A 10,836-nucleotide genomic window follows, 5' to 3' on the forward strand; every position below is an offset into this window, starting at 1 on the left:
CCTCTCTCTCTCTCTCTTTCTCTCTCTCTCTTTCTCGCTCTTTCTCTCTCTCTCTCTTTCTCTCTGTTTCTCTCTCTGGCTCTTGTGGATCTCTCCTTTTGTGTTATAAACAATGTGACAAGTGGATGTAGTACCACTCCCATCTCTATAGTTAGTAGCTGTGTTGTCTGCTGGTCAAGGACATAGCAGGCTACTGGTCTAGCTGGCATTTTCTGGCCCTCAGAACACAGTGATTTAATACACTTCCAAACCTGTGGCATAAATGATAAACGACCTCAGCAAAAAAAGCATACCAATGCTTTATTCAGTTTTCTTTTACCACAATAAAGACATAGACAATATGGTTTCAGTTAGTTTCAGTAAGTCCAGTGCCAGTTCTGTGCCAGTCTCCCCTCTGCCACTGGTGCAATGATGTTGTCTGTCTGGTCTGTCATTCTGTGTGTCAACCATTTCTTATATCATGTGTGTTGTTGTGAGTGAGGGCAGAGAGTGTGTGAGAGTGTATGAGTGAGTGTGTGAGGTTTCTGTAAAAGGCAGTGGTCAGACCTCCAGGAAACTCCAGAAAGAGGCTGAATCTCTCTCTGTCCCCCAGATGGAGTTACTCGATCCTGGGGAGCCATTGGAGGACAACCTGCTAAGCGTACGGAAGTCAACGGTGGGCCGCACCCACTCCCTACCCAATGACAGCTATATGTTCCTGCCTCTGGAGCCCTTCGGATCCCCAGGAGCCGGCCTGGCCCCTGGTTTAGACTCACAAACACAGACTACAGGACCACAGCACATAGAGACCATCAACAAGGCCCTGTCAGGTACAGTACAGACACTCCCTCTACACGCTGACACTGTTCACACACACACACACACACACACACACACACACACACACACACACACACACACACACACACACACACACACACACACACACACACACACACACACACACACACACACGCACCAGCCAGGTCACTCGACATCCAAGATGATATTTGATGGCCGTCCAGGTCCCAAGACTTTCGGGAGAACACATCAAAACTGACCACTAGGGGCAACGGCGAGTGCTCTTACCATCAGGTAGAGTTGTGGTTTGTCAGGGCGAATGGGGATGGTAGATGGGAGTATTTTAAGAGTTTCCGTCAGAGTGTTCAATCCCAGTGTTCAATCCCAGTGTCACTCTTTCATTTGACCCTATCCCAAACTTTAACCCTTACCTTAATCATTCTGAATAACTGCCTAAACTTTACCATTGTTTATCACCCCCCCACCCCCCACAGACAAACGTTGGAAATTGAAGTCAGACCGTGAGACCTTGTTGCATGCACACATGTACACTCACTCACTCACTCACTCAGTCACTCACTCACACACACACTCACTCCACTCAGTATGCTTTCCCCTCAATAAAAGTGTTCAGGAAAACCAAAAGTAATTTCCAGAACAGTAGGACCCGGAGCCAACCTTACCCACACATACTGTTTTGAAAATGACTTTTTATTTTTTGTGTGTAAAGAACTATCTGTGTTGTTTGTGTTTCCTCAGGCTCATGTACCTCGCTACGGACCCAACCAGACGATAGACCCAGCAGTCCTCACAGCCTTTCACACTCCCAGAGTATACACACACTCAGCCGCACGCTCCGCAGACAGGTGAGCCACACACACACACACACACACACACAGCCACACACACAGCCACACACACAGCCACACACAGCCACACACACACACACACACACCACACACACACACACACACACACACACACACACACACCACACACACACAGCCACACACACAGCCACACACACAGTCACACACAGCCACACACACACACACACACACACACACACACACACACACACACACACACACACACACACAGCCACACACACAGCCACACACACAGTCACACACAGCCACACACAGCCACACAGCCACACACACACACACACACACACACACACACACACACACACACACACACACACACACACACACACACACACACACACACACACACAGCCACACACACAGCCACACACACAGCCACACACACAGCCACACACACAGTCACACACAGCCACACACAGCCACACAGCCACACAAACACACAGCCACACACACAGCCGCCACACAGCCACACAAACACACACACAGCCACACACACAGCCACACACACAGCCACACAGCTACACACACAGCCACACACACAGCCACACACACAGCCACACACACAGCCACACACAGCCACACACAGCCACACAGCCACACACACACACACACACACACACACAGCCACACACACAGCCACACACACAGCCACACACCACACACACACAGTCACACACAGCCACACACAGCCACACAGCCACACACACACACACACACACACACACACACAGCCACACACACAGCCACACACACAGCCACACACACAGCCACACACACAGTCACACACAGCCACACACAGCCACACAGCCACACAAACACACAGCCACACACACAGCTGTTACACAGCCACACAAACACACACACAGCCACACACACAGCCACACACACAGCCACACAGCCACATACACAGCCATACACACAGCCACACACACAGCCACACAGCCACACAGCCACACAAACACACAGCCACACACACAGCCACACACACAGCCACACACACAGCCACACACACAGCCACACACACAGCCACACACACAGCCACACACACAGCCACACACAGCCCACAGCCACACACACAGCCACACAGCCACACACACAGCCACACAGCCACACAGCCACACAGCCACACACACAGCCACACAGCCACACACACAGCCACACAGCCACACACACAGCCACACAGCCACACACACAGCCACACAGCCACACACACAGCCACACAGCCACACACACCAGAGGTAACAAATGTGTTCTACCAGAAAAAACTTCATTGTGTTGTTCTTCTCATTTTTCTACTATGATGTTATGTTCTTCCTAAACTGTCCTGTCCTTCCTCTCTGTTCTTCCTGTACTTCCTCTCTGTTCTTCCTGTCCTTCCTCTCTGTTCTTCCTGGGTTTCCTCTCTGTTCTTCCTGGGTTTCCTCTCTGTTCTGCTAGCTCTCATTGTGCTCTTAATGCTGTCCATCTTCTCTCCTCCCTCTGACTCCCTTCTTCCTCTCTGTTCTCTGTGTAACTATCGTCTCCATCCTTCCTCCCTCACAATGCTCTCGATCTTCTGTCCATCCTGTCCTGCATCTGTCCTGTATCTGTTACTAACAGAGTGTAGTTTAGTAACCGTCAGACGCAGAACTACTGCTGAAACACAGCACATTTCACTAACTCCTGACCTGCTATCACTGAAATACTGATCGTCCCTATACAACCCCCAACACACACACCCCTTTCCTCTGACCTGTCCTCCTCCCCTGCTCACTCCCACCATTCATTCATTCATTCATTCAGTCATTCAGTCATTCATTCAGTCATTCAGTTAGTCAGTCAATCTGTCAATCTGTCAGTCAGTCAGTCAGTCAGTCAGTCAGTCTGTCTGTCTGTCTGTCTGTCTGTCTGTCTGTCTGTCTGTCTGTCTGTCTGTCTGTGTTTGTCTGTCTGTGTTTGTCTGTCTGTCTGTCTGTGTTTGTCTGTCTGTGTTTGTCTGTCTGTCTGTCTGTGTTTGTCTGTCTGCTTCTAACCATCTTTCTCACACAATGAATCTCATCGGTGGCAGGTAGTGTTGAACATAGCTTTGGAATGGCTAGACTGTGTTAATTCTCATAGAAATAGGGGACTATATTATTTATGAACCCCTATAAGGTCATATGATCTACCTAATGATGTCTTTATCACGCAGTTCTTGATTGATGGAATGTACTGTATTTTTGTTTGAAATGCAGTCAGTTTGCCCATGAATGGTAGACGTTAGCCTACATATCACAATATTGTAACTATTACACTGTTATGACTCAGGGTTTCAATCAGGACTGTCAGTTCTGTCAATAACAATATTTGGCCACATATTTTATATTACTGTTTTGGAGCACTTGTTGGCCTTTTTGTGCAAGGTTGTGATTGTATGAAGATGATTATGTTTATGAAATAGTTACTATTGAGAAAAAGTTATAATATTAAAGTTTTTTTTGTGTTACTCAGTATGACAGGAAATGTTCCACAATCACAAATAGGTATTGATGGTAAATGTAGGTGGAGTGGTATATTGTGGCTGTGGCTTGGCAATAATATATAAGTCCACTAGATGTCACTGTTGACACAGCTATGCTTTCTGTCAAGACTCGCAAATTTCAGTCGCGAATATTCTGTAAACAGTCATGTCCTGTTTGTCCCAAAACTCTCAAATAGTTTCCTTTTTCTTTTCTCTGTCCATATTTTGTCACATAGCAACCAAGATACTGCAGAAGATAAGGAAAGAGAGCTATATGAGACTTGTGTCGTGTGTCATTGTGTTCTACTAACCTTTCCTCTCCTGTAGTATCCTCTGACCTCTCTGAGGAGACAAAGCTGAAGGGCTGCCCTATAGTGCCGCCCTCTAAAGTTTCAATAGATTTTAGTCGTTGGGGCTAACAGAGGGGTATTGTCGGTATGGAAAACTAGACCCTACACCCTTAGAGCAGAGTTCCCCTTTGGGACGAAGTTGGCCCGTGGGTGATTTTATTATTCCACCCATGTTTTCTAAGAAAAAATGTCTAATTATAATAATGTTACTTTTTTAATATTTGTTTATTGTTGGATATACATTATTTTTAAACACCAGGAAATCAGCTCCAAGTGATTTGAATTTAAGAAATCTGTTCCCAAGTACTTCATCGCATAATAGAGATATGTGATCGTCTACATTTACATTTACATTTACATCGTCTACAAATGTAAGCAAGGTTTGAAATGATTATGTTTTAGTCAAATATTATATCTGTTTGGCCTTTTTGTGGTCAATTTTCAGCTCGATTTGGGATTGGGCCTATGACATTGGGCAACCATTGTTTTACCCAGTGCCCTTGCTGAGACAAACTGTACCCTACAACTGCTGCTACTGTAAAACACGTGCTGTCACTCAATCTCTTGATGATACAGATACTACTGACACATATCTGGATCTGAAACAGTTTTCTTGTGCAATAAACACACATCAATACACTTAACAGTTGACCTATAAGTTCAATGTATTGTAATTGCAACATTGCCTCTGTATCACAGTGAGTCATTGTTGGTATTGGGATCATGCTGGTCTAATAGTGAACTTTGACCTTCACGGCTATTAGCCATCCTCACTCAGTCACCCCACACTAACCTGTCTCCCCCCTCTCACCCCCCTTATGTCCCCCTATACCCTCATCCCGTCTCTCACTCTCACTTCCTCGCTGCCTCACCCCTCTCCCTGTCCATCTTTCCCGCTCATCTTCCACCTTTCTCCCCTTCTATCAAACTCTCACTTACTTCCTGCCTCCCTTTCCCCCTCCCCCTCCCTCTCCCCCCTTCCTCTGCCAGGTGGCAATATCTAATGACTCCCAGGAGGTCCTGTGTTCTGATGGAGCGGAGGGTGAGGAGGTAGTCCTCCATGTAGCTTCCCTAGCCCTCTCCTCCTCCTCTTCCTCGCCCTCTCATCTTCATCAGCAGCCTGCTCTCCAGCTGGTCCCTGCCACCTCAGGGGCATCCCCTCAATCGTCGCGCCCCAGCAGTGTCCACACCCAGCACCCCTCCTCCCACTCCTTACCCCCTCCTCCCCTTCCCCCCACTCGCCCCTGGAGACAGGACGAGGCCTCGGCTGATCAGGAAGTGTCGCTCATCACCAGGGCGGGGCTGGCGGGGCGGGACGATGTCATCGGGGTCGGACTGGGGTCAGAGGAGGGAGGTCTCGAGGGCAGTTCCAAAGGTTACTGGGTTGGTTGTGGTGGGGGGCAGTTGAAGAGGTTCCACAGTGCTGACACCCAGGGGCGGAGCGTCCTTGCGCCCCGGTCACGCCCCCTGTCCTGGTTGGATGATCCTCGTCGCCACTCAGTGGAGGAGTGTTCGTCCATAGAGTCAAGCCCCCAGCGCAGCACCACGTCCTCGGGGTTTGTCTCCCGAGCAGACAGCCTCCAGATCCATTCCCAGACCACCACACACACCCTGCCCTCTCCCCGACACAAGAAAAAAATGAGTCCCCCGTGTATCTCCGTAGACCCCCCTGATGGACTGGAGCCCCAGTCTGGCCTCCACCCTGCCCCGGGGGGGTTGGGGGGCCTGGGGATGCCCCCTCCCTTACAGGGCCGGGATACCTCCTGTCTAAGGAGACGGGCGCCCTCCAGTGACTCCAAGGACTCCTTTGACCTAGGGGTAGGGGAGGGGCTGGGGCTTGGGCTGTGCCAGGAGGGAGGTGGGTCCAACACCAATCCCAAGCTGTTGACTCTGCCGAGCTTCTCCTTTGAGAAAACAAGCTCTGAGTACTGAACACTGACACACTGATGTACACACGAACACTGATGTACACACACACACAGAGGAACTATACACACATGCACATAGGCAAACAGCCACACATCCAAACACACAATGCACTTGGTATCCGTGATGATGGTAGTCCTAGTAATAACGCCGTAGAGAGTAAATATGGTAAAACTACAACAAAGCGGTCAAATCAACCTTGTTTTTTTTGAGGATCAGTGCAGTACAGTCATAGTTTGACCATTCCTTGTCTTTCCAAAACAACGAGAACGCAACAATAACAAAGCATAAACAGAGAAACAAGATGACTGATTCTCTTCCACCATGCCTGCAAGCCATTGGCTGCCGGTTGACCCCATGACCTCTGGAGTGATGTCAGCACCAAGGACTTTGGATCGCCACCCCTGTGGTACCCCTATAGGTACTTCTCGGTGTTTGTGGGACTTCGCTCTCACACGGGCAACAGTGGAGGTACAAAGCAATATGAACGTTTTTGAGACAATTTTTCTTAAATTATTGGGCCATAGTGTTTGTACAGATGTATAATTGTTTTATTTCATTATATTTTGATTTTGGTGTACTTTTTGTGATGGGTTAACTTTTTCCTCCCTGTTTGTTTCAATGTTCGAAATAATTGTTGGTTTGGTCCGTTTTGTTAAATTTTTTCACCATAGGGATATTTTGTAGCTTTCTTAATTTGCTGAAAGAAAGTGAATTATGTGCTGAGATTCATGTATTTGAAGGAATATATATACATATATGTACAGTGCCTTCGGAGAGTATTCAGACCCCTTGACTTTTTCCACATTTTGTTACGTTACAACCTTATTCTAACATTTATTTAATCGTTCCCCCCCTCATCAATCTACACAGCAAAAACAGGTTTTCAGATATATATTTTTTTGTTGCAAATTTAATAAAAATAAAAACCTGAAATATTACATTCACATAATTATTCAAACCCTTTACTCAGTACTTTGTCAAAGAACCTTTGACAGTGATTACAGCCTCGAAGTCTTGGGTATGACGCTACAAGCTTGGCACACCTGTATTTGGGGAGTTTCTCCAATTATTCTTTGCAGATCCTCTCAAACTCTGTCAGGTTGGATGGGGAGCGTCGCTGCACAGCTATTTTCAGGTCTCTCCAGAGATGTTCGATCGGGCTCTGGCTGGGCCACTCAAGGACATTCAGAGACTTGTCCCGAAGCCAATCTGCGTTGTTTTGGCTGTGTGCTTAGGGTTGTTGTCCTGTTGGAGGGTTAACCTTAGCCCCCAGTCTGAGGTCCTGAGTGCTCTGGAGCAGATTTTCATCGACCTCTCTGTACTTTTCTCTGTTCATCTTTGCATCGATACTGACTAGTCTCCCAGTCCCTGCTGTTGAAAAACATCCCCATGGCATGATGCTGTTTCACCGTAGGGATGGGTTTCCTCCAGACGTGACGCTTGGCATTTAGGCCAAAGAGTTCATCTTGGTTTCATCAGACCAGAGAATCTTGTATCTCATGGTCTGAGAGACTTTAGGTGCCTTTTGGTAAACTCCAAGCGGCTGTCATGTGTCTTTTACTGAGGAGTGGCTTCTGTCTGGCCACTCTAACATAACGGCCTGATTGGTAGAGTGCTGCAGAGATGGTTGTCCTTCTGGAAGGTTCTCCCACCTCTACAGAGGAACTCTAGAGCTCTGTCAGAGTGACCATCAGGTTCTTGGTCACCTCCCTGACCAAGGCCCTTCTCCCCCTATTGCTCATTTTGTCCGGGCAGCCAGCTCTAGGAAGAGTCTTAGTGGTTCCAAACTTCTTTAAGATTGATGGAGGCCACTGTGTTCTTGGGGACCTTTAATGGTGCAGAAATGTTTTGGTACTCTTCCCCAGATCTGTGCCTTGACACAATCCTGTCTCGAAGCTCTGCGGACAATTCCTTCAACCTCATGGCTAGGTTTTTGCTCTGACATGCACTGTCATCTGTGGGACCTTATATAGACAGGTGTGTGCCTTTCCAAATCATGTCCAATCAATTGAATTTACCACAGGTGGACTCCAATCAAGTTATAGAAACATCTCAAGGATGATCAATGGAAACAGGATGCACGTGAGCTTAATTTGGAATCTCATAGCAAAGGGTCTGAATATATTTCAGTTTTAAAAATGTAATACATTTGCAAAAATGTCTCTAAAAACCTGTTTTCGCTTTCTCATTATGGGGTGTAGATTGCTGAGGATTTGTATTTATTTAATCCATTTTAGAGTAACGCTGTAATATAACAAAATGTGAAAAAAGTGAAGTGGTCTGAATACTTTCCGAAGTCACTGTATATACAGTACCAGTCAAAAGTTTGGATACACGTACTCATTCAAAGGTTTTTCTTTATTTTTACTATTTTCTACATTGTAGAATAACAGTAAATACATCAAAACTATGAAATAACACATAAGGAATCATGTAGTAACCAAAAAGTCTTAAACAAATCTTCAAAGTAGCCACCCTTTGCCTTGATGACAGCCTTGCACACTCTTGGCATTATATATAAAATATATTTTGATTTGCTTAACACTTATTTGGTTACTACATGATTCAATATGTGCTATTTCATAGTTGTAATGTCTTGACTATTATTCTACAATGTATAAAATAGTACAAATAAAGAAAACCCCTGGAATGAGTAGGTGTGTCCACATTTTCGACTGGTACTGTATACAAACAACTCATTAAACTGAGCTTGGATTTTTAAGCACAAGATGGGGACTTTGAATGTAAGCAACATAATGGGATAAGTCAATGTGATGGTATTTACCTGATAACATAACAAACATGAAGACTTCACAAAAATGTTTAAAGTTTTTTATTGACAAACTCCCATGAGATGTATCATCTTATTTTCAAGGTTGTCACAAAAACACGTACAGTAATACTCAATCCAACAAAGATTTATTCAACACGACCCTGGGAATCCGTTATTTCATCTTGAAAAATCTTGATATATTCTGTGTGACATACACATAATTTCTACACCACTGAGACCACTCCATAGTAAAGTGTATACCTCTGAGGTGAGTATTTTGCAGCCACACATTCTAAGTGTTTCCCCTAGACAGCAGAGATGAGCTCAGTCTCACATCTGTATTCTCCCTGAAAGAAAGAAACGCTCACATCACTTTCCAGCTCTGTGCCACTGTACATGTGTAGTCATGTGGTAACCTTGGCATTGTGTGATCCACCCAGGCAGGCTCATCTCTGAGTCATCCAGCCCCAGGCCTGTGGTGTCTGTCTCCAGACCTGCTGCTGCATCAAAGTCCTGGGAGACAACTCATATCTGATAACTCCTTCTGGCTAAGCATTTTACTTTCTTCTCCTAAATCACTGGAATTCACATGGAGAGAGGCAAAGGTTCTTGTGTTTGATTGAATGGTGGAGGGAGGTGTCCCAGTTAGTGATCACATTCTCTCTCCCTCGGTCTCTCTCTCTCTCTCTCTCTCTGTTAGTCTCTCTTTCTCTCCCTCAGGCTCTCATTGTCTTCCTCAGTCTCTCTGTCTTCCTCAGTCTCTCTCTGTCTTCCTCAGTCTCTCTCTGTCTTCCTCGGTCTCTCTCTCTCTCCCTCAATCTCTCTCTGTCTTCCTCGGTCTCTCTCTCTCTCCCTCAATCTCTCTCTGTCTTCCTCGGTCTCTCTCTCTCTCTCCCTCAATCTCTCTCTCTCCCTCGGTCTCTCTCTCTCTCCCTCAATCTCTCTCTGTCTTCCTCGGTCTCTCTCTCTCTCCCTCAATCTCTCTCTGTCTTCCTCGGTCTCTCTCTCTCTCCCTCAATCTCTCTCGGTCTCTCTCTCTCTCCCTCAATCTCTCACTCTCTTCCTCGGTCTCTCTCTCTCTCCCTCAATCTCTCTCTCTCCCTCGGTCTCTCTCTCTCTCCCTCGGTTTCTGCCTCGGTCACTCAATTTCATTTCAAGGGGATTTATTGGCATGAGTAACATGTTTACACTGCCAAAGCAAGTAGAATAGACAATAAACAAAAAGATAAATGAACAAGGGAAATAAACAATTATAAATTAACAGTAAACATTACACTCACAATTTTTTTTAAATAATATAGATATTTCAAATGGTATATTATTTGCTATGTACACTGTTGTACAATTTTGCAAAAAGTATGAAAGGGAAAATAAATAAACAGATAAATATAGATTCTATTTACAATTATGTTTGTGCTCCACCAGTTTCCCTTTTCTTGTGGCAACATGTCACAAATCTTGCTGCCGTGGCGGCACACTGTAGTATTTCACCTAATAGATATGGGAGTTTATCAAGATTGGATTTGTTTACAAATTCTTTGTCGGTCTGTGTAATCTGAGGGTAATATATGTCTCTAATATGGTCATACATTTGACAGGAAGTTAGAAAGTGCATCTTGGTTTCCACCTCATTTT

The 10,836-nt window shown here is 45.7% G+C and overlaps 1 protein-coding gene across 1 annotated transcript; it reads left to right on the plus strand.

Moving 5' to 3' along the window:
* Positions 1–592: 592 nt before the first annotated feature.
* LOC115180825 (voltage-dependent T-type calcium channel subunit alpha-1G-like) lies at positions 593–7,102 on the plus strand. Its single transcript, XM_029742976.1, has 3 exons — positions 593–809; positions 1,540–1,646; positions 5,490–7,102. Exons 1-3 carry the CDS (start codon positions 593–595, stop codon positions 6,429–6,431), a joined length of 1,266 nt encoding a protein of 421 aa, XP_029598836.1. The 3' UTR covers positions 6,432–7,102.
* Positions 7,103–10,836: the final 3,734 nt, after the last annotated feature.

This window comes from Salmo trutta, unplaced genomic scaffold (assembly GCF_901001165.1).
Source record: "Salmo trutta unplaced genomic scaffold, fSalTru1.1, whole genome shotgun sequence".
NCBI classification, from domain to species: Eukaryota; Metazoa; Chordata; class Actinopteri; order Salmoniformes; family Salmonidae; genus Salmo; species Salmo trutta.

Bases quoted from the DNA above. Each gene is read 5' to 3' on its own strand.
- LOC115180825 (XM_029742976.1), top strand. From the start codon at position 593: ATGGAGTTACTCGATCCTGGGGAGCCATTGGAGGACAACCTGCTAAGC. The intron at 810-1,539 runs GTACAGTACAGA...GTGTTTCCTCAG, and splicing joins CATCAACAAGGCCCTGTCAG to GCTCATGTACCTCGCTACGG. The intron at 1,647-5,489 runs GTGAGCCACACA...TTCCTCTGCCAG, and splicing joins GCCGCACGCTCCGCAGACAG to GTGGCAATATCTAATGACTC.